Source organism: Xiphophorus couchianus, chromosome 8 (genome assembly GCF_001444195.1).
Source record: "Xiphophorus couchianus chromosome 8, X_couchianus-1.0, whole genome shotgun sequence".
In the NCBI taxonomy this organism is placed as follows: Eukaryota; Metazoa; Chordata; class Actinopteri; order Cyprinodontiformes; family Poeciliidae; genus Xiphophorus; species Xiphophorus couchianus.
Genome location: NC_040235.1, coordinates 6,987,323 through 7,012,098, shown reverse-complemented (window position 1 = coordinate 7,012,098; position 24,776 = coordinate 6,987,323). Strand labels below are relative to the sequence as shown.

The 24,776-nt window shown below is 39.7% G+C and overlaps 1 protein-coding gene and 2 long non-coding RNA genes across 3 annotated transcripts in view; 2 read left to right on the top strand and 1 right to left on the bottom strand.

Annotated features, from left to right (window-relative positions):
• LOC114149841 (uncharacterized) lies at window positions 1-21,730 on the bottom strand. The gene is made up of 2 exons (XR_003596607.1): window positions 21,684-21,730; window positions 1-704 (listed from the first exon to the last, which is right to left on the bottom strand). It is a non-coding gene; the product is annotated as an uncharacterized LOC114149841 (long non-coding RNA).
• The window catches only part of LOC114149750 (protein NLRC5-like), a 1,536,511-nt gene that overhangs the window by 2,681 nt on the left and 1,509,054 nt on the right, over window positions 1-24,776 (top strand). Inside the window, exon 4 of the mRNA XM_028025804.1 lies at window positions 19,123-19,236. Within this exon, the coding sequence (XP_027881605.1) occupies window positions 19,123-19,236 (114 nt within the window). The remainder of the gene's footprint in view (window positions 1-19,122; window positions 19,237-24,776) is intronic.
• On the top strand, window positions 17,723-18,908 carry LOC114149830 (uncharacterized). Its single transcript, XR_003596596.1, has 3 exons — window positions 17,723-17,971; window positions 18,076-18,169; window positions 18,857-18,908. It is a non-coding gene; the product is annotated as an uncharacterized LOC114149830 (long non-coding RNA).

Below are 24,776 nucleotides of genomic sequence, written 5' to 3'. Positions count from 1 at the left end.
TACAAAAATCAGCTGCTCTGTTCTATTGAAATCACCATCTTATCTTCATCTCTGGGGTGTTGATGATGATGTTCTTCTGCTTCCTGGCTCCATGTCAGACTGTGGAAGACATTTCCATGACCTCCTCCATGTCCACATCACCTCAGATCTATTCATAGGAACCTGATGGATGTCCCACACTATCCTGAAGACCTGTGTGGACAGAACCTTCATTTCCACTGTCCCCAACCTCTGGGAAACTGTCTCCACCAGCATCAGATCTAATGACAGTGTGGACTGTTAGAAGTCCACTTTCAGTACCAACTTTTTGAAATGTCTACTGGGTGATTCTGGTGTTACTGGTCTCCATTGTTGTAGTTAATCTTCCTCCTAACTTCTTTGTATTATTTTTATGTGATGCTCTGTTTTTCTGCTTTATGGAATTTTAATGTCAAACTCTTGGTGATTCCATCTGTGAATACTGATGGATGAATATTTCCTGACTTCCTAATTGTTCCTGGTTCCTCCACAGAGTGGACCAGCAGAGCTCAGAGGTTCCCAGTGGTCTGTCTGCCCAGCAGAAACAAACACAGCTTCATGCTGTGTTTGACTCCATATATATGGTCTGTACATGTACAAGAACTACTTTTCCATGAGTTCTGTTCAAAGTCACCTTCATGCTGCACTTTGTAGACCAGAGGACTGTCAGTCTGTCCAACATCCATCTGGTGTTTGGCTTATGATGTTTCCTTCATCTATTATTCTGTTCCAGCTGCTGGAGGACAATATTGTCACTTTTGTGAAGAAAGAACTGAAGAAGATCCAGAAAGATCTGAGTCCAAATGACCCAGAACATTCAGAGAGTCAGAGAGATGATGAGGGGTTGGAAGGTGATGATGAAGAGCAGAGGAGGAGCAACAGAGAGGCAGTGATGAAGATCACACTGAACTTCCTGAGGAGGATGAAGCAGGAAAAGCTGGCTGACCGTCTGCAGAGCAGTAAGAGGATTTCTTCAGAGATTTGAAATGATAAATAAATCACATATTTACTGAAATTTGAAGAGATGGAATCACATTAATGAAAAACATCTTCAGAAGTGATGTAATCAAATTCAGCAATGATTTTTTTCACATCTGATTTTTGTTATTGTGTTAATTTAGGATATTTTGCTCCAGTTTGTCAACATCAACTTAAATCTGGTCTGAAGAAGAAGTTCCAGTCTGTGTTTGAGGGGATTGCTAAAGCAGGAAGTCCAACCCTTCTGAACCAGATCTACACAGAGCTCTACATCACAGAGGGAGGGACGGGAGAGGTCAATGATGAACATGAGGTCAGACAGATTGAAACAGCATCCAGGAAACCACACAGACCAGAAACAACAATCAGACAAGAAGACATCTTTAAAGTCCCACCTGGAAGAGATCAACCAATCAGAACAGTGATGACAAAGGGAGTGGCTGGCATTGGGAAAACAGTCCTAACACAGAAGTTCACTCTGGACTGGGCTGAAGACAAAGCCCACCAGAACATCCAGTTCATATTTCCATTCACTTTCAGAGAGCTGAATGTGCTGAAAGAGAAAAAGTTCAGTTTGGTGGAACTTGTTCATCATTTCTTTAGTGAAACCAAAGAAATCTGCAGCTTTGAACACTTCCAGGTTCTGTTCATCTTTGATGGTCTGGATGAGAGTCGACTTCCTCTGGACTTCCACAACAAGGAGATCTTGACTGATGCTACAGAGTCCACCTCAGTGGACGTTCTGCTGACAAACCTCATCAGGGGGAAACTGCTTCCCTCTGCTCGCCTCTGGATAACCACACGACCTGCAGCAGCCAATCAGATCCCTCCTCAGTGTGTTGGTATGGTAACAGAGGTCAGAGGGTTCAATGACCCACAGAAAGAGGAGTACTTCAGGAAGAGATTCAGAGATAAGCAGCAGGCCAGCAGGATCATCTCCCACATGAAGACATCACGAAGCCTCCATATCATGTGCCACATCCCAGTCTTCTGCTGGATCACTGCTACAGTTCTGGAGGATGTGTTGGAGACCAGAGAGGGAGGAGAGCTGCCCAGAACCCTGACTGAGATGTACATCCACTTCCTGGTAGTTCAGACCAAAGTGAAGAAGGTCAAGTATGATGGAGGAGCTGAAACAGATCCACACTGGAGTCCAGAGAGCAGAAAGATGATTGAGTCTCTGGGAAAACTGGCTTTTGATCAGCTGCAGAAAGGAAACCTGATCTTCTATGAATCAGACCTGACAGAGTGTGGCATCAATATCAGAGCAGCCTCAGTGTACTCAGGAGTGTTCACACAGATCTTTAAAGAGGAGAGAGGTCTGTACCAGGACAAGGTGTTCTGCTTCGTCCATCTGAGTGTTCAGGAGTTTCTGGCTGCTCATCATGTTCATCTGACCTTTATCAACTCTGGTTCTGATGTGATGAAAGAAACACAAAGATCTAAGAAGTCTACATTATTTAATAAGTCTGACCTAAAGTCTCTCCATCAGAGAGCTGTTGACCAGGCCTTACAGAGTCCAAATGGACACCTGGACTTGTTCCTTCGCTTCCTCCTGGGACTTTCACTGCAGACCAATCAGAAACTCTTAAAAGGTCTGCTGAAACAGACAGGAAGTAGCTCACAGACCAATCAGGAAACAGTTCAGTACATCAAGGAGAAGATCAGTAAAAATGTATCTGCAGAGAAAAGCATCAATCTGTTCCACTGTCTGAATGAACTGAATGATCGTTCTCTAGTGGAGGAGATCCAACAGTCTCTGAGTTCAGGAAGTCTCTCCACAGATAAACTGTCTCCTGCTCAGTGGTCAGCTCTGGGTTTCATCTTAGTGTCATCAGGAAAAGATCTGGATGTGTTTGACCTGAAGAAATATTCTGCTTCAGAGGAGGTTCTTCTGAGGCTGCTGCCAGTGGTTAAAGCCTCCAACAAAGCTCTGTAAGGACACAGATTGGTAATGTATTTTTGATAGATAGGAATCTGCTAATGATGAGGTAAATATTCATGTTTCAGTTTATATATTGGTGCATTGTCTCTTCAATATGTTCCATTGGGAGGGATGAGCAAAAAAAGAAACAGACTTCCTTCACAGCTGGACATAGTATTACATATTAAAGCAGCAAAACGTCTCCACTGTTAAAATTGAAATTGGATTAATATAGTTAATTATGAAAATTTATAATGTTACCTGTAGTTCAGTCTTTTAAGGCTGGAGGTCCAACTATAGAATGAACCAGTTCACAACAAATGTAAAGGTTGTGTAAAATAAAATAGTTCCTTCTCTGTCCAATAAAAACATTGTTGATTTGAAAGAACATAAATTTTGAGGAATTGTTTAATAACAGATTTTCTCTCTGTCTCCTCAGACTGAGTGTCTGTAACCTCTCAGAGAGAAGCTGTGAAGCTCTGTCCTCAGTTCTCAGCTCCCAGTCCTCCAGTCTCAGAGAACTGGACCTGAGTAACAACAACCTGCAGGATTCAGGAGTGAAGCTTCTCTCTGCTGGACTGAAGAGTCCAAACTGTAACCTGGAAACTCTCAGGTAAATTTTTCTCGATCCTGGTGAAACCAGATTTCTGTCCATTATATTCTATCAGTTATGATGCAAATGTTTTTTCAATAATAGAGTAAAATAATAATAGATGTCTTACTGTGAGATGGGTAACCATGCTAAGTCTGGACACACAAACATGGCTGGTTTTCCTTTACTGCAGCCTGAATGAACCAAGAAGAGAGATATTTAGAAAGGTTGGGTTCAGGCTAACATTGATAGTGTAGCTCTGGATACTTGACAAATTGCTGCATCCTGGTGCACAAGGAGCATTATTGCAGATCCTTCCTCCCAGCAGTTGTTAGACTTCCTAATCCATTGTAAATGTGACTGATGTTGATTTTTATTACCTACAAAACTGGAAGCTCTCAGGTATGGAGGAACCTGCTGCAGGAGCAGAGAAGGTCTGATAGAGGAGGAAGAGGGAGAAATGTCTTTAGTCAGTCTGCTGGGAAACATTTAGTTTGAAGCTGAATTTGTAGTTTGACAATTAAATATTTAGTTTGGAACGATGGGATTTATAAGTGAATGAATAACATGGTGAAAATATAACTTGATATTCTGAACATCATTTTGTCTGTTATGACAGTTGAATAACTAAAATTATTTCTGTTAATTTTGACTCTGTAACTTTGCAAAGAACAGCCTATTACCATATAGCACCATTTTCCACATGGTACTGTATGAACCTGGGAAACCGACCCATCTACTGGAACCACAATGACATGGTAGTCAGAGCAGCAGGGGGCCAAATATAGCTCCATGTGGAACCAAGAGGTTGGAGAGAGAAAATCAGTTTGAAACTGTTTCCTATCAGAGTTCAGTTTGTCTCTCTGTCTTCACAAACCAGGAGCATCATGGGCTGGGCGGGGCTTCCACTGATGGATCTACTGAGGAAATACAAGAAGCTGATTGGCTGATGGACAGGAAGTTAGACTGTTCAGATAAATTACATTAACAGATATTATTGTCATTGAAGAGATATGGCTGAGAGCAATTATAGATTCTAGAATAAGTGGAAATGTTTCAGTAACAGGAAGAGGATGAGCAACATGTTAAAATAATCATCTGTATTCAGAGAAACAAGTAGAGGAATTTATCTAGAATATATATAATATAAAGTCAGAACCTTCTTGAAATTCACTGTTATACAGACCACAAGAGATCTTTTAAACTAAACTGTCATTAATATCTAAAATAATAGTTTGAAGAATTTGAATTAATTTGAGTGACAAGATTTTATTTCCTTTTGGGATCAATAAGCTGTTTTGTAATTTGAATTTAAGTATATCCATAGAAATAATAATAAATAATTAGAAATGAAAGAAGAGATAACTATTATGAACGTTAGATTAGAATCAGTATGAGCCCCACAGGGGCCTGAATCCGACGGCCAACTGCTGCCTTATTTGTTCGTTCTCTCACTCTTTTATTTTACCAAGACTGCCAGAACCACTTTGTGTCCAGACTTGGGTTTAATAAAACCTCTTTGTCAAAAACATCATCTGGTCTGGACTTTGTATTTTGTGAGTTCTGTGTGATGACATGAGGATCATAACATATTGGTGGCCCATCCTATTCCAACAAAATGTTTAAAACATATTTGGAGGGCCGTTCATTGTTGTGATATTTATGAATGCAGTTTTAATTGTGGTGACTTCTGAAAGTGTGTTTTTCATGTGTTTAGTAACCTTTAGTGTCAGGTTGGTGGGGTGTTTTCAGAACTCTTTAATTTAAATACTGGGTTAAATTTCCCTGTATTTAATGTTTGTCTAGTGCTTGTTTTTGGATTGTTTTAGGAGCAAATTTGTTTCTATTTGTTTCTATTTTTCCCACATTAGTTTTGTTATTTTTGTTCAAAAATAGTTTTTGTCAGTTGCTGCTCAGTTTTCCATCTCTGTATCCAACAGTTAAAAAATGGAAAGATGAAATCCCAGGTTTGCTCTGCTTTGATTCAAGCTGGTGTTTCCCTCAAACCAGCTCTGATGCTGATCCTCAAACTAAGCCTGATGCTGATCTTCAGCCCAGCCTTGATTCTCAGGCTTCATTGGACTCTTTCTGTTAAAACTGACATGGATTAATTTAGTTCATAGAGGAATTTAATATTTCTCTTGCCAGCCTCCTTGTTGCCTTTAGTTCAGTCCTTCATGGCTGGAGGCCCATCTATAGACTGAACCAGTTCACAACAAAAGGCAACATAATTATATATAAAACAGTCCCTTAAATCAGTAAAGAGGAACATTGTTGACTGGAAAAAAAGACACATTTTGAAGAATTGTTTAATAACAGGTTTTCTCCATGTCTCCTCAGACTGAGTGGCTGTAACCTCTCAGAGAGAAGCTGTGAAGCTCTGTCCTCAGTTCTCAGCTCCCAGTCCTCCAGTCTCAGAGAACTGGACCTGAGTAACAACAACCTGCAGGATTCAGGAGTGAAGCTTCTCTCTGCTGGACTGAAGAGTCCAAACTGCAACCTGGAAACTCTCAGGTAACTCTGGGCACTTGACAAATTGCTGCATCTTAGGTGTAAAAAGAAACATTATTACAGATCCCAGCAGTTGCTTGGCTTTCTTATTTATTCCACATGTTACAAATCCATCGATTCATCCATCAGTTCAGACCTTGGGTTCTACCTCAATGTTCTCATTTTCTCATCATGTGATGAATTGTGTGTCTGCAGCTTATCAGGCTGTTTGGTCTCAGAGGAAGGCTGTGCTTCTCTGGCCTCAGCTCTGACCTCCAACCCCTCCCATCTGAAAGAGTTGGACCTGAGCTACAATCATCCAGGAGACTCAGGAGTGAAGCTGCTGTCGGCTGGACTGAAGGATCCACACTGGAGACTGGAAGCTCTCAGGTATGGAGGAACCTGCTGCAGGAGCAGAGAAGGTCTGATAGAGGAGGAAGAGGGAGAAATGTCTTTAGTCAGTCTGCTGGGAAAATTTGTTACCAAGCTTCTAGTTTAAATCAACTGCAATAAATAAAACAATTAAATAGTTGTAAGCAGCTGAACTGGCAGTAACATTGATTACTGCGGTCGGGGCGCATGGAGCGCAGCGTCTCCTGCCATGAATGTCCCAGTAACGTTAAACTCCTCCACATCCTGGTTACTGAATTAATGTCAATAATCTCATATTTACATTTACAGTCATATTCAATAAATTAGAATATTGGTTCCCATGAGGCTCGTTTGTCAGGTTTTAAAACAACTTCAGCAGATATTAAACATATTTTTCATGCTTTCTTACTTTTACTCAAGTAAAAATGTTAATGTGGTTCTTTTACTAGAGAACATTTTTGTCTGTTTATTTGTACTTTTACTTCAGTACATTGTTTGAGTTCTTTCTCCACCTCTGGTGAACAGCCAGTAGGTGGCGCTAGAGTCAGGAGGAGGCAGCCTGGAGAAAAGGCTGTTCCTCCCTGATCTGTTTCCAAGCAGTCAGAGTGTAGAAGTTGAGAGCTGGAGAAGTTTCCTCCTGTTGCTGCAGCAGCAGAGATGTTCTGCTTCATGGACTAAATCAGGTTGGAAAGAGAAGAGATCTTTACTGAGCTGCTGGATAAAAGCTTCTGAAACATTTCAACTCTTTCTGGAAACTAATGAGACATAAAAACAATGGATGTTTTTACCATCCAGACCTTTAGAACCAGTTCAGGTCAATAATTCAGTTGTTTCTGTGGAAGATGAACAGATTTGATGTGAAATGATGAAATTCTTCATTTCTATCTGATGTTCCAGCAGATCTGTAGAAAATGGAGCTGCAGCTCTCAGATATTTCAGTCGTCATGTTTTCTATCAATGAATCCACTGATTAAAGCAGGAATCTCATCTCCATGTTCTCCTCCAGAGGTTCCCAAGGTTTGTTCCTGGAAGCTGCTGCTGGTTCCTCCAATCCAGGCTCCGCCCCCTTTAGAGGAAATCTGTCCATATATGGCGCTAAGAGTCACCTTGATGCTGCAAAGCTTTGTTCAGGGATGAGATGTCAGGATGTTAGTGTCAGTCTGTTCCAGGCTTTAGTTGTTCTCCTCATGAGGAGCTGAAGTCTCTGACAGGAACGTAGAGCTGAACAGGAGAAGAACTTGAAGCTTCTTCTTGGCCTCTGATTGCAACAGCAGGACAATCCAACATTTTAGTCTGACTTCATCTGGAAATATTTCTTTGACCCTGAATCAGTTTGAAGGCAGGCCAGCTCCTCATCAGAGCTGAGATCTTCTCTGTCCTCCATGCTGGAAATGTACAAGTCCAGCAGCTCCTGATCAGTGACATCAGAGCGTGACATCATCAGTAGAATGATGATGTCATTTTCCTCTCAGAGCAGCTTGGAAATCTGAGAGGAAAGATGCAAACAAAGACTCTCTGGACTGTTGGATCTGCTGGTTCTGGTTCCAGATGCTCCTTGGACACTTTCACAAGCCATTACTGCAGCTGCTGGATTCAGGATGCTGCTTCTTCTTCTTGGTCTCATTGTAAATGTGTGCAGCAGCGCCACCTGGTGGTGTTGGTTGGTAGAGGAAGTGCTGAAAGGTTGGAGGTGTTTGTCAGAGGTGTGTGATGATGGAAGCCTCTCCCTGGTTTGTGAGTCTGAGCTCAGAGAGCAAATCTTTGATTCTTGTTGAACTCTTTGTTGAATGTGATGCAGCTTCTCCTTTTTAATGTTTGTATTTCTGGATATTACAGTGAGGCCACAGCAGGTTTTCAGCAGCAGGGCTGTTTAGTGTTTCATTCCTTCATCTGTGTGTGGGAGTGTGGATGGAACAGGTATCCAGGTGTTGTGTCAGAGTTTAGATTGATTGTATTTTAATGCTGATTATTAAATCAGGTTGAGCTTCCAGAAATGTTTCCTTAGTTTCCTGATGTCCTTTTAGGCTTCAGTGAGTTTCTTCAGGTTGTTACTGAGGGATTTCCTTTCTCCTCTCTGTTGGAGCTTTTCCTGTGTTTGGAGAAATGAGTTGTGCTGCAGCAGCACCAACTGTCCTTCCTAGATCCACTGCAGTTTGCAATCCAAATGTTGGACTGTTCCTGTCTCAGTGGAGGACAATGTGTGTCTGAGAGACATGTAATGTCCATGTTTGCTGCTGAAAGAGACTGATGGTCTGACCCCCCTCCTCCTTTCAGGGTGGAGCCTGCTGGAGTCCCATTCTTGACACCAGGTCTGAGGAAGTGTAAGTGTGTTTTTCATCTGATTCATGACAACAAAGCAGCTCACATTCAACCATCTTCAAACTGTCACATCACTCATTCAGGAGTCATCATCAAAGTGTCAATAAATGATCAATAACTGCAGCTGGATTGTGTTTGTTCTCTCCATCAGATTCCTGTCAACTCACCATCGACACAAACACAGTGAACAGAAAACTCAAACTGTCTGAAGACAACAGGAAGGTGACATGTGTGAAGGAGCTTCAGTCATATCCTGATCATCCAGACAGATTTGATTACTGGGATCAGCTGCTGTGTAGAACTGGTCTGACTGGTCGCTGTTACTGGGAGGTCAAGTGGAGAGGATTTGTTGAGATATCACTGAGTTACAGAAGAATTGGGAGGAAAGGAAACAGTAGAGACTGTTTGTTTGGATATAATGATCATTCCTGGAGTCTGAGCTGCTCTGATCATGATGGTTATTCTGTCTGGCACAACAACATAGAAACTCGTCTCTCCTCCTCCTCTGTCTCTAACAGAGTAGCAGTGTATGTGGACTGTCCTGCTGGCATTCTGTCCTTCTACAGAGTTTCCTCTGACTCACTGATCCTCCTCCACACCTTCAACACCACATTCACTGAACCTCTGATTCCTGGATTTGGGTTCTGGTTCTGGTCCAGTTCTGGTTCCTCAGTGTTTCTGTGCTCAGTTGAGTCTAAAGAGTCTAAAGATTTTCCTCCTGTCAGAGAAACTCTCTCACTGTTGAACAGATAGTTCAGTCTCTACAATCTATTTCTTGGTGAAACAATTCTGATTGAGTCTTTGGAAACTTTTTCTTCTTCCAGTCCTTTAAATATGGAAGCTGGGATTATTCCAGGATTATTCCAGGATTATTCCAGGATCCTCATGTTTTTCTGTTTGTTTCCAGTCAAAGCTTCACACCGAATATCAAGATGTTGTTTCTTTTATTTTTTCCTTTCATTCATCAGATTTCATTGAAATGTTGATCAGTTTTTCTCAATCTCTGATCATTTTCTGTTTCTATCGGCTCCTATTTTTCTCAACATGTCAGATTTGAATATTAAATCTTCCTTTTGTAAATTTGCTGCAGTTTTTCTTCATGTGTTTTAAATAAAAACATTTTTCTTCTGCTTTTGGTTCATTTGCTGCTCATTCTGTTCTTTTCCTGTTCAAATTTAAATATTTGCATTAAAAAGATTTTTTCATCAACTCTGCCTTTCAGAAAGTCCTGATTTAAAGTAAAACATTCCCATCCCACGAAGGTCAGAGGTCAATGCTTTGAAGCCTAAAGTGGGAAAATCTTCATATTTTCTGTTTCATTCAGAACTTCTACCTGAACTTTTTGTCTCATCATTAATATTTGTAATTCTCCTTCCATTAAACTGTTGCTGCTCCAAACTGACCAGATCAAAATAATGTATCAGCAAATAAAGTAAATGTTAACAAATTAGATTCATTGCATAAATCATTTATGTAAAGTAAGAAAAGTTTAGGACCCAGTTCTGACGCTTGTGGTTTTCCACAGGTAACTTCTAGTAAATCAGAATTCATATTATTTGTACATTTTGATGTCTTGAGTAACTTTTACCCAGGAATGTGAAAAGCCTCATGATTCAGAAATAAGAAAGAGAATAATTATATAAAAATATATATTGGAGACAGTTTCATAACTTAATATTCAGAAGTTTGCTTCCATCTCCTCAGGTTTGGTCAGAATCTCCTTCAGTCTAATTTGGGTCAAATGTTCTGGTTTCCTTCCACAAGGTTCTCATGATACATTGCTGGAGTTCTGGTCCATTCCTTCTTACAGAACCGGTGACGGTCTTTACAAAAATATTAACGTTTTAATGACCAAATTGGTAATAAAATGACGACCATCAGAAGGCCTGTTCTTCAGGTCAGAGAAGCAGAATATTTTCCTCTCTTCTTCCTCCAACATGGTGCAGACATGGCACATTAAACTGAGCCATGTCTGCTGTTGGCAACAGCAGCTAAAAAAGATTTGCAGAGAGGCAGAGGAAGCTGCCATCAGCTGCTGCACTTCTACTATCAGTCCACTAGATGGAGACATGGAGCAACATTTACATTCACTGATTCAACCTGAACAACAGGAAGTATTTTAGTTCACAATCATTAAACTCTACAAGTGGAGAAGATTAACTGATTAATAATCTGACTGAATCAAACACATTTGAACAATATTTATTTTATTTTGAAATGGAGCAACAGGAAACTGTTGATTCTGACTTTAATGGTGGAGACAAGAATTTGATACCAGGGAACAAAAATATGAAGCAGTTTGTTCAGAGAAGAAAACAAAGAAACATCAGCTGTTCATCATGTTGTTTGATTCCAGTTCATCAGTAATCTAATAATCCTGTAGATTAACTTTCAAAAGGAAGAGAGATTAAACTTTGAGTTCAAATTATGGCGAACATTTGCTCCAAACTTTCCTGGTAGCAGGAAAATTATTCTAACTATTTCTAGAACATAAGGCATAAAGTTAAACATGTAGTTATTTAAGCTTTTTATCAAATCAGATTTCCATTTATTTCAGTGAAAATCTCCACATGCAGTTCATGTTATTTATGTTAAAACCTTCACTTTTTGATTTTATGCACATTTTAGTTTAGTTGTTTCAGCCTAAAGTTAGTATTATTAAGACTTTTGATATATTCATCTAATCTACATCTTAGTCAAAGAATTAAAAATTATTATGATGTAGTTTCCCAATTTCATGTGTTTTCAAGAAAATCCCACATAAATCTTACATTTGCTCAGTGAAGGTATATTAAGTGTCTGTAGTGTAAATTTTTCAAAAACCCAACAAGAAAATGTAGATTTTCCATCTGGAAGCAGGTAAAGTGTAGAAACAGGAACACTGACAGTTTATCTGCTCAGGAGGATTTGATGCCTCCTGTCAGAACAGTGATGGTTCAAATCTTCTCTCTCCACTTCGACCACTCGCCACTGGACCAGCAGTAGTTCTTTGGCTGGAGAGCCTTTAAGAAACATTTAAACTAACTGTTGAACTGGACGATGTTCTCTTTGGGGTCAGAGGTTGTAGTACTTGATACTTGGTAGAGTGAAGTTTTACTACTGACTCTGTTGTTTTGGATTTGGAGGTCTGATCTAGATGGACGTTACAGAGAGGTTCTGGTTCTCCTCACTGTGGCTGCTGGGGATTCAGGTTGTTCCTTCCTGGACTTTAGTGGTTGTGTTGGTCATGAGCAGCAGCTGGATTGGCCTCTGGATTGAACTAGGCCAGCATTTGTAGTTCCAGAGCTTCCTCTGAAAATCCTTCATCACGACCCAGTCACCTGGTCTGATGGATGCAACAGGCCTTTGGCAGGAAATGGCAGGAAGGTTTTCACTGTCTGTGAGGCTCGACAAAACCTAGTGGGCAGGTTTTAACAATAAGACAACACAGGAACAATCTACTATTGTTTTTTCATTTTCATTTTTAGCTTCAGTTGGTGAGATTTGACAAAAATATAATATTAAGTAGTCAAAAGGTTTGTCAGGTAGAGAATGTGCAAAGAATTGAACCATCTTAACATCAGCAAGTGTGAAAGAAGGGGCAGTTTACTGCCTGAGGTCTCTGGGCAGCTAGCTTAGCAGCAGCAGCAGCTCTTCTGTCGCCATTGGCAACCGAGTCATCAGAAGCATCAGAAACCAGCCATCTGCTAAGTTATATGTTTAATTTCAATGGTTTGTGTCGTATGAGCTCAGCAGTGTGGGCCTCACTTCCACACAGAGTCTTCAAATCTAATTTGAAGTTTGAATGTAGGTTGATTTATGTTTTTATCCTCGTCTAAAACTGTAAATTTGTCTCATTAAGCTAAAATGTTGTATTCATACTTTTAAGGATTTGAAGTATTTTGGAAAATCCAATCATTTCAGCAAACAGAACCTCTATTCATTATTTTACCCATCTACACTGTAAATTATAGCATATTTACGTGAGAACGATGTTGAATCAACTGAATTTAGTCAAGATTTATTTGTGTGTTAACTCTCCAATTAAAGGAAGCCTAGTAAAGGTTTATGTTTATTGTAAAGTCCAATTTTAAGTTAAGTTTAAAAAAGTAAATGTTAAATCAGTTTTCTATTAATTTAATCAACCAAAACATTGTGTAACATATTATGTGACATTGGGGATCAACCAGCAAAGCATCCCATGATGCATTTCATCCAAAGGTTCATACATTATATTGTGCATTATTTCATAACAGAAGCCATTAGCTATTTCCATTAAGTAATTCCCAAAGAAAGAATTTAAAGAGTTTCAGAAGCTTTGAGTTTGATTGTTTTGTTTTTTAAGTAAAGAGGAAGGAATGGAATCTAAAGCTGCTAAAATGTTGCATTATTTTCTTAAATGTGTTATATGTCATTATGAAAAGTTATTTATACAAATAAATCCCTTATTATTCTACAAAGTAAAGAAAATACTTAAAAACCATTTAAACTGTTTTATTAATCTTTAATATGTAAATACTAACTATATAATTTCATGCTCAGTTATTATATAAACATCCATTCATTCTATCAAACATGGCAGGTTTTTTCTTTCTTCCTAAACTCTGTGAAACTCAAAGGGAGCGTTGCTATGGAAACTGAAGGCGGGAACAAATCCAGTAGGTGGGAGGAGCTAGGAGGGGTCAGTCTCAGACAGTTCAAAGGTCGACTGTAGGCAGTCCTACTTCCTCCTTACACTGTTAGAATTAACAGAGCAAAATATAATTTTGGTTGTCAAAGTATAAAAATAAAAATTTCCATCCTGAAGACAAACTAAGATCTCAGATCATCTCATGCAATTTTCCTTTAGAAACTTAAGTTGCTTCATCAAACTCCAACTAATTTTAGTTTAGTAAACAATATTTATCAAACACTAAACACACAAACATTCAACATGAAACAGACAAACAGTCAGAATTTGGAATCAGTTAAATTTTCATCACAGTCAATAATTTCCAGTCAGTCCTCATTTTGTATATTTTATCAAATTCTAATTATCAAATTTACTGAAGCTTCAAGATTCTCTAATTTTCCTCCTTTTAACATATTTTAATGTTTGAATTGAACTCTAATCTACAGGATCCTGTTTTAAGTTATGTGTTCACAGTCAAACAAGAAATCTCAATATAATTTAGGATCACAGCAACAAATTGATCAAGTTTCTGCTGAAGCTTCACTAATTTTAGGTTTTGTTATAACAAATATTTCCAGGAAAACAAAAAGTCTTTTTAACCTCTTAGTTCAAATGTATCACAGTTTTATTTTATAAGAATTTCCTTCTATTGAATTTCAATACAACAAAAATTATATGGTATACCAACATGTTCTAAACACTGCAGTATTAATGATCTCTAATTCTTAACCCTGAAAGATGTTTTGTTTATTCCCATACTAATATCTAACTACAGCTTAGATCTTCAAAAAGGAGAACAAAATAAATCTCAACCATCTGAGTGTCAGAAGTTTTCAAAACATTTAGAATCCAGGAGAAACTTTGACTTTATTCCTATTCAACATTAAATTTACTGTCTTTGTCTAAAACTATTCAGTTTTTATTTATTGATTTTAAAACATTTATTTCAAAACCATTTTTTGTTTAGAATGTTCTCTATCTGTTTTACTTGCTATAATTCAATGGCATAATTTTGTTAGTTCATTGCAGAACTAAAGTGATTGCAGTTTCCCTTCACAGTTTCTCAATCTATGGTTCATGGACCCTTAGAGGGTCATTAGTGTTGGTCCTTCTGTTCAGGACTTAGAATTAACAGGAACAATTGAAAGAGTTTCTCTATTTATTGAGCATAAAAACTCTATTGAAGTCATTCTTTTCTCTCTAAAGAATTTCTAAATATGAACAGGGTTAGTAAGCCAGCAGTCTTCGTCGTAGTGTGTGTGTGTGTGTGTGTGTGTGTGTGTGTGTGTAACTCATCTTAAATGTCTCCTTTCTCTTCTCTCTCTCCCTCCTGCTGTCGGCGTCGCTGCAGTGAAATCCTCCCCGTCTCTCTCCTCCGGCTCCCTGTCAGTCCAACTGGTTCTGGTCTTGGATCTCTGGCTGGTCCAGATCGTCCCTCAGTCAATGTCCATGTTGTCCACAGATGAAACAAGCATCACCAGTTCAGAGTGGTGTCTTCTCCTCTCACAGCTTTGAATCATGTTTATCTTTTCTTTCTCTGCGCTGATACTGGACAGCAGACCAGCGGAGGTTGTTAAAGCTCAGTCACACACAGTTTCAGTCCAAATGTCCAACAGGAGACCTGACAGTCGTCCCCTGAATGGAAATGTTTCATCAGTTCTCTGGTGTCAAAAATAAAAATCAGGATCAACAGACACTTCAGTGGCTGGAGGTGATGAAGGTTTTCTTCATCTTCCTGATCTTCTTGATCCACTGGATCCACTGGATCTACTGGATCTACTTTCATCAGCTGGTGGTGTGAGAGGGACATCATCTGGTCCATGGGAGGACAGGGTTGAGGAGTTGAGGTCAGAGGTCAGATGCACCGCAGCAAGGCTCATATAGAGGAAAAAAAGAAGCAAATAGAAATCAATTTGGTTTATTTTGTTTTAGTCACTTATTATTCATCCTTTTAAGGAATAAAATCATTTGCTTATTCAAACACACAAAAACATAAAACATATTAAGGCCTGTAATTTATTGACAAAAGATTTATGTTCAGTAATAGAAGCATTTCCATTTGTTTATCATTTTTCTGTCTTTCTCTTCGTTCTCTCTCTTTCATCCAAACTTTCCTCGTGTTTCTCCAGATGAACTAAACTCTTTGTTTCTGATTTCTTTGCCTCAGTTCACTTCCTCTGCTTCTAATTCTCTTTCTCTTCCTTTCAGAACGATCAGCTTCAATGAACCACCTGCAAGAAAAATGACACTTTTTATACATTCATTCACACCATGCAGACTTTTTTCAGACTATTTCATTACTATATAGTGAAACAATTCACCCTGAGGAGGAGAAAAGACCCTGGAACCACTCAGGCCAAATCTTCTGAATAGGTGGGATTTCCTCTTTAGGCTGCAAACGTCTTCACAGAATCAAACCAATCAGCTTTGTGGTCGCTCTGCCTCTTAATCCTCTAAGAGGGTCTTTATTTCTGATAAACGTCTTTAGGATTCTCTAAAGGTTTGGTACCCTGAATTTAAAAACCAAAACTCTAGTAAATACCTGCCTTATTCTCCGATAAGGACTTTAACTAGGACTCATCCTAGAACCTGTGGTTCCATCAAAACTCTATCAAGGTTTTTTCTTCAGCTTTCCAAGAAAACCAATAAAATCTCTGTAAGTTCTCAATTTCTTAGACAGACACCCTTACAGGTATCTTCAAGAAAATAATCTTTCACTTTTACAAAGATCTGTCTTCTCTTCTTCTCTTACTTTTCTTCTTTTTTAAATTCTTTTCCTTTGTAATCTCTATTAATCTGGTCAATCTCAATCCTCAGGGAGAAAGGTTTATCAGATCCTTTACTATTTTAGATTCTGTCATTTAGAGTTTTTAAGTTCATTTATTACCTGAGTGAGAGTCTCACCAGATATCAGTGGATTGAGTTTGTTGATCTCAGCGTTGGAGCCGTGGAGCCGACCAGCAGCCCTCGTCTCTCTTTAATCCTAATCCAGGTTTGAGGCTGGAGCCGAGTGTCCAGGTTGGCACCAAGTTGTTGTGGAAGAAATGAATTTCCAAGCTCTGTTAGACGAAATCACTCAATCAGGTTTATCTGTATATTGTGCACAATACAGAGAGCTTGTAAGACAATCAATAATGAAGCAGTTCAGAGTGAAAAGCTCTAACAGGCAGAGTCAACATGCAGGTTTTATATCAAGGATAAGGATCCAAAACATGGAGAGACAGTCTGGTTCCCAAGCAGCTGCAGGAAAACAACTTCCTACCTTGTGTGTTTAACCCAAACAGGTTCTGTTGGTGAGATTCACAAGCATTTAATGTAACATGATCAGCAGATGTTAACTTAGAATAATTTTCCCACCAAACAGACACTTACTTTGTAATTTTATTGTATATTTTTCCTTAATGTGGCCCTAAAACTCTGTTGTAGAAAATAAATCTGGACATAAATATATAATTTTCTACATATTTTTAATCTGAAAATTACAATCTTTATATATGTGGAATACAAGATGTTAGCTTTGTTAGCTTATGTTGTTATGGTGATATAAATGGTGATTATCTTGACTGAGGCATGTTTGTTCCTCCATACATCAGTTTTAGTTTATATTAGTTTGCCAATAACATAATCAATAAATTAAACTAATGGTTGTTGCTTCAAAATAATAAGTCTAATCAGTTTGATTTGTTAAAAAGAGAAACAATTTTTAAAATACAAGATGGCGACTTTACTAAATTAACAGCAGAAGTGTTTGGTTTTATTATTATCACTATTAGTGTACAAAGTTCCTGATGTTTCCAACTGATTTTAGTTTTTAAAGTTCAGAACCTGAACATCACTGAATGGGAGGAGGGCAGATTTCCCAGCATTCAGTCTAAAGAAGCTCAGCTCTTCTCAGCTCTGAGACGTTTTCTGAATAAATCCCAGTCAGTGGAATCTGCAGACCTGCTCAGATCCAAACATCCCATTTTTCAGGAGTCACTGGTTTCATCTGTGTCATTGTTCCAGCTGCTGAGGTCAGAATCCAGCTGTGAAACCTGGAGGTTGAATGTTCAGGTTCTCTCCTCCCAAACATCCCCCCTCCCTCCAGCTGTGGAGAACAGCTGGAAAACAGCTGCATGTGTAAATAATGAGTCTGGAACAAGCTGCCACCTCTCTGCTGCTTGATCTGACTCTGACTTTAAATTCAGGTTGATGATTGAAATGAAATCAGGGTTTCAACCTGGATCAGCAGAACCTCCTCAGCTGATCCTGGTTTTAAACAGAGACTGTCCTCACTCTGCTCACCACACTAACATAATGATCAGTGATTATATAGGAGCTTTAGGAATAATCTGCATTAGAACAATGTGTGGATTTAGCTGCAGTACTGTGGTGATGTTAAGAATTATAGTTTAGTTTAATTTTTCTGATTATTTTCTGCTTGTAATTATATTCTGACCAGTTACAGCAGCAGGAAGCAACCAGCTGTTCTTTTCTCTGGGCTCATTTCTCCTCATGACTCCATCATGAAACATTTTCATCAGAACTTCTCTCCTGTCTCATGAAGATTTATCAACCTGCCTCTGATTTCACTGCAGACCTTCTACTTCCTGGTTCTGCTGCTCTGAAAGAAGAAACTACAAACCAGGTGAGCTGTCATATAATCACTTATGCAACATTTATAACACTTTGACTTTGAACTTATGTTGTTTATGTCAGGTAAAAGTCCAGTTCTGTTGTGTATCTGTACAGGTGTGGCATTAGTCTGGTTCTCCTACGGTTCTGTTGGGCCTCAGTCTGTTGTTCAGATGTTCTTCTTCAACTCTTTGGACAGTTTGAACAAACTGTAAGTCTGTTTTATTTTCTACTTGAAGTTTATCTACAGAAACTTTTCAACTTGTTTCGGTTCTATGACATTTAGATAAAATGTTCCCTTTTAAATTCAGCTCAAAGTTTCATCTCTGCTGTTTGAAAGCTAATCTACAGGATTATTCAATTATTGATGAATTGGAAGAAAAACATGATGAACACTTTGATGTTTCTTTATTTTATTCTGTAAACAAAATCATTCATCATTTTATTTCCAGGAATCAAACTCCAGTCTCAACCATTAATGTCAAACAAAAGAGTTTCGTTTCTGCTTTGTTTCAAATTGAAATATTATTCTTAAAATGTCTTTGATTCAGTCAGATTATTAAACAGTTGAACTTTGATAGAGCAGATAATCCACTTGTTCATGTCACACTTGTTGTAGAGATTATTAATTAACTAACTAAAATACTTCCTGTTCAGGTTGAATCAGTGAATGTAAATGTTGCTCCATGTCTCCATCTAGTGGACTGATAGTAGAAGTGCAGCAGCTGATGGCACCTTCCTCTGCCTCTCTGCTGTCTGACTGCATTCACCTGACACTGATATGAAGCAGAGAAGAAGAGCCAATCAGAGGAGGAGCAGCTGATCTTTTTCCAGCTCTAATGATGTAAAGGATGATCAGAGTTGATGTGCAGATGAATGATGTGTGTTTCCTCTGCAGGTGAAGGTAGAAAGTGTGTGTGAGCTGATGTGAATTCAGCAGCATGGATCAGTGTGAGGACAGAGAGGAGGGAGTCCCTCCCTCTAAAACCACTCTGTGTGGGGAAGATGAGAGCCAGAGCAAAGGTCAGAGGTGAGGTCACCATCTCTAACTGTCCACAGCCCTTTTCACACAGCGTTCACTATATCAGGCCAGAACAGACGTGGTGATGAAGCTGCTGCTGCTCCTCTTTGCTGATTAAGTTTTAATCATCATGTTTCTGTCAGGATCCATGAGAGACCAGAACCAGAACCAGAACCCAGCTGTGTGTCCTTTAAGAGCGACAGGTCAAAGGGTCTTCTCATTGGATTTAAATCTCCTGGATCTCCACCATCAGAGAGGTGAGCTGTTTCTAACTGCTGTAACTGTTCTGTTTATATCTGTTATTGTGGCCATGTGATGATAACAAGTTCTGTTGGGTTCTGTTGTCATGAAAACTTTGGACTGAATTTCAGGTTATTTTTCTTTTCAAACGAATTATGTCAAAGATGTAATACGTATGATGTCTCCATGGAACATGTTCCAATAAGGAACATGTTACTATGAACACAGTAAAGTTCAAGTGGCTCCTTTGTACAAAAATCAAACAGGTCCGTTTAGATCCACAGTCTCTACCCAGAGCTTCACTAGTTAACAGAAATCTCAAAATCTGATCTGATGTTTACCTGACATCAATTTAACCGTCATTCATTGGTCAGTTATTGACACCATACAGAAAGAATCTTAAAAATCGTCAGTCAGGACACACTCTTATAAACTATTATGTTGACATGACATTTGAACCAGAAACATTTAACTGTGTTTTATTCTGTTTTCTATAAGCCTAATTGCTCCAAAGGAAACACTCATTTATTTTGTCCCATCCCATCCCATCCCATTTTCTGTTCACCCTTTGTCCCTAATGGGGTCTGGAGGTGCTGGTGTCTATCTCCAGCTACGTTCCGGGCGAGAGGCGGGGTCACCCTGGACAGGTCGCCAGTCTGTCGCAGGGTAACACAGAGACATACAGGACAAACAACCATGTACACACACACACACACACCTAGGGAGAATTTAGATAGACCAATTAACCTAACAGTCATGTTTTTGGACTGTGGGAGGAAGCCGGAGTACCCGGAGAGAACCCACGCATGCACAGGGAGAACATGCAAACTCCATGCAGAAAGACCCGGCCGGGAATCGAACCCAGGACCTTCTTGCTGCAAGGCAACAGTGCTACCAACTGTGCAGCCCGGCTCATTTATTTTGTCCGATATTATATTAAACACAAGACAAATAGACAGAAGTGAATTTTATTTCTAGGTTGATATTTGCATCTTTCTCTAAAATCTGACAAAGACAGATTCATTCTGAAATAAAAAAAATGTATATGAATTATTTTATGATTCCACCTCTGAAGTTCAAACATCATCCAACATGGCAGATTATCAACCATTTCTACAGTTAAACTAAATATTTTGTGGATCTGATTGAGCAGTGGGCTTCAGTGTCTCTAACGGACCATCTGGTTCTGATTGAATCTCCATCAGATCCTCCTTGGATGGTCAGAGTGGAAATGATTCCTGGTTCTTCTCCATGTCAGAGCTCAACACTAAGATCACCAAACTTCTCTCAGTCATTTCAAACCACATGTTGGTCTCAGAAACAATCTTTCTGCTCTTTAAAGAAGGCTGGACATTATTCAGGAGGATCAATGATCAGGAACATGTTGGAGGATTGGACCGGTTCTGATAGGAATAATTTAAAACAACAGGTTGACGATCTCTTTGGTTCTGTTGTGTCTCACAGCTCTTTATTTTACAAATGGTCACAATAAAATTAATCTTTAAAACAGAACTCAACAGAAAGTTTTTAGAGTTTTTTTTACCAGGTTCCATCAGAGTTTCACACAAGAAGAAGAACCAGAACCCAGCTGTGTGTCCTTTAAAAGCAATTATTCAATGGATCATAAGATTGACTTTAAATCTCCTGGACCGCCATCATCAGAGAGGTGCGCCGTTACTAATTGTTGTAACTGTAGAAATAGAACCGGTGAGAACTCAGATGTTCCCAGTTATATTTACAGAGAGGTTTGATCTACTATCTACAAAAATCAGCTGCTCTGTTCTATTGAAAACACCAACTTATCTTCATCTCTGGGGTGTTGATGATGGTGTTCTTCTGCTTCCTGGCTTCATGTCAGACTGTGGAAGACATTTCCATGACCTCCTCCATGTCCACATCACCTCAGATCTATTCATAGGAACCTGATGGATGTCCCACACTGTCCTGAACACCTGTGTGGACAGAGCCTTCATTTCCACTGTCCCCAACCTCTGGGAAACTGTCTCCACCAGCATCAGATCTGCTGACACTGTGGACTGTTAGAAGTCCACTATCAGTACCAACTTTTTGAAATGTCTACTGGGTGTTTCTGGTGTTACTGGTCTCCATTGTTGTAGTTAATCTTCCTCCTAACTTCTTTGTATTATTTTTATGTGATGCTCTGTTTTTCTGCTTTATGGACTTTTAATGTGAAACTCCTGGTGATTCAATCTGTGAATACTGATGAATGAATATTTCCTGACTTCCTAATTGTTCCTGGTTCCTCCACAGAGTGGACCAGCAGAGCTCAGAGGTTCCCAGTGGTCCGTCTGCCCAGCAGAAACAAACACAGCTTCGTGATGTGTTTGACTCCATATTTATGGTCTGTACATGAACAAGAACTACTTTTCCATGAGTTCTGTTCAAAGACACCTTCATGCTGCACTTTGTAGACCAGAGGACTGTCAGTCTGTCCAAAATCCACCTGGTGTTTGGCTCCATGATTTCAGTCTGATGTTTCCTTCATCTTTTTCTGTTCCAGCTGCTGGAAGACAATATTGTCACTTTGTGAAGAAAGAACTGAAGAAGATTCAGAAAGATCTGAGTCCAGATTACCCAGAACATTCAGAGAGTCAGAGAGATGATGAGGTGTTGGAAGGTGATGATGAAGAGCAGAGGAGGAGCAGCAGAGAGGCAGTGATGAAGATCACACTGAACTTCCTGAGGAGGATGAAGCAAGAGGAGCTGGCTGACCATCTGCAGAGCAGTAAGAGGGGATTTCTACAGAGATTTGAAATGATAGATAAATCACACATTTACTGAAATTTGAAGAGATGGAATCACATTTATGCAAAACATCTTCAGAAGTGATGTAATCAAATTCAAAAGATGATTATTTTTCATATCTGATTTTTGTTATTGTGTTAATTTAGGATATTTTGCTCCAGTTTGTCAACATCAACTTAAATCTGGTCTGAAGAAGAAGTTCCAGTCTGTGTTTGAGGGGATTGCTAAAGCAGGAAGTCCAACCCTTCTGAACCAGATCTACACAGAGCTCTACATCACAGAGGGAGGGACTGGAGAGGTCAATGATGAACATGAGGTCAGACAGATTGAAACAGCATCCAGGAAACAACACAGACCAGAAACAACAGTCAGACAAGAAGACATCTTTAAAGTCCCACCTGGAAGAGATCAACCAATCAGAACAGTGATGACAAAGGGAGTGGCTGGCATTGGGAAAACAGTCCTAACACAGAAGTTCACTGTAGACTGGGCTGAAGACAAAGCCCACCAGAACATCCAGTTCATATTTCCATTCACCTTCAGAGAGCTGAATGTGCTGAAGGAGAAAAAGTTCAGCTTGGTGGAACTTGTTCATTATTTCTTTAGTGAAACCAAAGAAATCTGCAGCTTTGAACACTTCCAGGTTCTGTTCATCATTGATGGCCTGGATGAGAGTCGACTTCCTCTGGACTTCCACAACAAGGAGATCCTGACTGATGCTACAGAGTCCACCTCAGTGGACGTTCTGCTGACAAACCTCATCAGGGGGAAACTGCTTCCCTCTGCTCTTCTCTGGATAACCACACGACCTGCAGCAGCCAATCAGATCCCTCCTCAGTGTGTTGGCATGGTGACAGAGGTCAGAGGGTTCAATGACCCACAGAAGGAGGAGTACTTCAGGAAGAGATTCAGAGATAAGCAGCAGGCCAGCAGGATCATCTCCCACATGAAGACATCACGAAGCCTCCACATCATGTGCCACATCCCAGTCTTCTGCTGGATCACTGCTACAGTTCTGGAGGATGTGTTGGAGACCAGAGAGGGAGGAAAGCTGCCCAGCACCCTGACTGAGATGTACATCCACTTCCTGGTGGTTCAGACCAAAGTGATGAAGGTCAAGTATGATGGAGGAGCTGAAACAGATCAACACTGGAGTCTAGAGAGCAGGAAGATGATTGAGTCTCTGGGAAAACTGGCTTTTGATCAGCTGCAGAAAGGAAACCTGATCTTCTATGAATCAGACCTGACAGAGTGTGGCATCGATATCAGAGCAGCCTCAGTGTACTCAGGAGTGTTCACACAGATCTTTAAAGAGGAGAGAGGGCTGTACCAGGACAAGGTGTTCTGCTTCGTCCATCTGAGTGTTCAGGAGTTTCTGGCTGCTCTTCATGTTCATCTGACCTTCATCAACTCTGGTTCTGATGTGATGAAAGAAACACAAAGATCTAGGAGGTCTTCATTATTTAATAAATCTGACCTAAAATCTCTCCATCAGAGAGCTGTTGACCAGGCCTTACGGAGTCCAAATGGACACCTGGACTCGTTCCTCCGCTTCCTCCTGGGACTTTCACTGCAGACCAATCAGAGACTCTTAAAAGGTCTGCTGACAGAGACAGGAAGTAGCTCACAGACCAATCAGAAAACAGTTCAGTTCATCAAGAAAAAAATCAGTAAAAATGTGTCTGCAGAGAAAAGCATCAATCTGTTCCACTGTCTGAATGAACTGAATGATCGTTCTCTAGTGGAGGAGATCCAACAGTCTCTGAGTTCAGGAAGTCTCTCCACAGATAAACTGTCTCCTGCTCAGTGGTCAGCTCTGGGTTTCATCTTAGTGTCATCAGGAAAAGATCTGGATGTGTTTGACCTGAAGAAATACTCTGCTTCAGAGGAGGTTCTTCTGAGGCTGCTGCCAGTGGTTAAAGCCTCCAACAAAGCTCTGTAAGGACACAGATTGTTACTGTATTTATTTTTGATAGAAATCTGCTAATTATGAGGTAAATATATTTTCATGTTTCAGTTTATATATTGGTACATTGTCTCTTCAAAGCGTTCCACTGGTGGGGAGGAAAGGGACGTGCAAAAGTGAAACAGATTTCCTTCAGCAAAGCTGGACATATTGTTTCATATCCCAGCAGCAAAACTATTCCTCTTCATGTTAAAATTGAAACTTGGTTAATTTAGTTCATTGTGGAATCTTATAATTATCTCTCCATCCTCCTTTTTGCCTGCAGTTCTAAACTTTAAGGCTGGAGGACTAACTGTAGAATGAACCGATTCACAACAAACATCAACATGAATGTGTGTAAAATAAGATAGTTCCTTCTCTGTCCAACCAAAGTGATGATGATTTGAAAGAACATAAATTTTCATCATTTATTTAATAACAGGTTTTTCTCTCTGTCTCCTCAGACTGAGTGGCTGTAACCTCTCAGAGAGAAGCTGTGAAGCTCTGTCCTCAGTTCTCAGCTCCCAGTCCTCCAGTCTCAGGGAACTGGACCTGAGTAACAACAACCTGCAGGATTCAGGAGTGAAGCTTCTCTCTGCTGGACTGAAGAGTCCAAACTGCAACCTGGAAACTCTCAGGTAAAATGTTCTCAATCCCAGTGATTTCTATCCACTAGCTGCTAGCAGAGATTGCCAAAAGTATTTGACCACGCATCCAAATAATCAGAATCAGGTGTTCCAATAACTTCCATGGCCACAGGTGTATGAAATAAGCACCTAGGCATGTAGACTGTTTTACAAACATTTGTGAAAGAATGTGTTGCTCTCAGGAACTCAGTGAATTCCA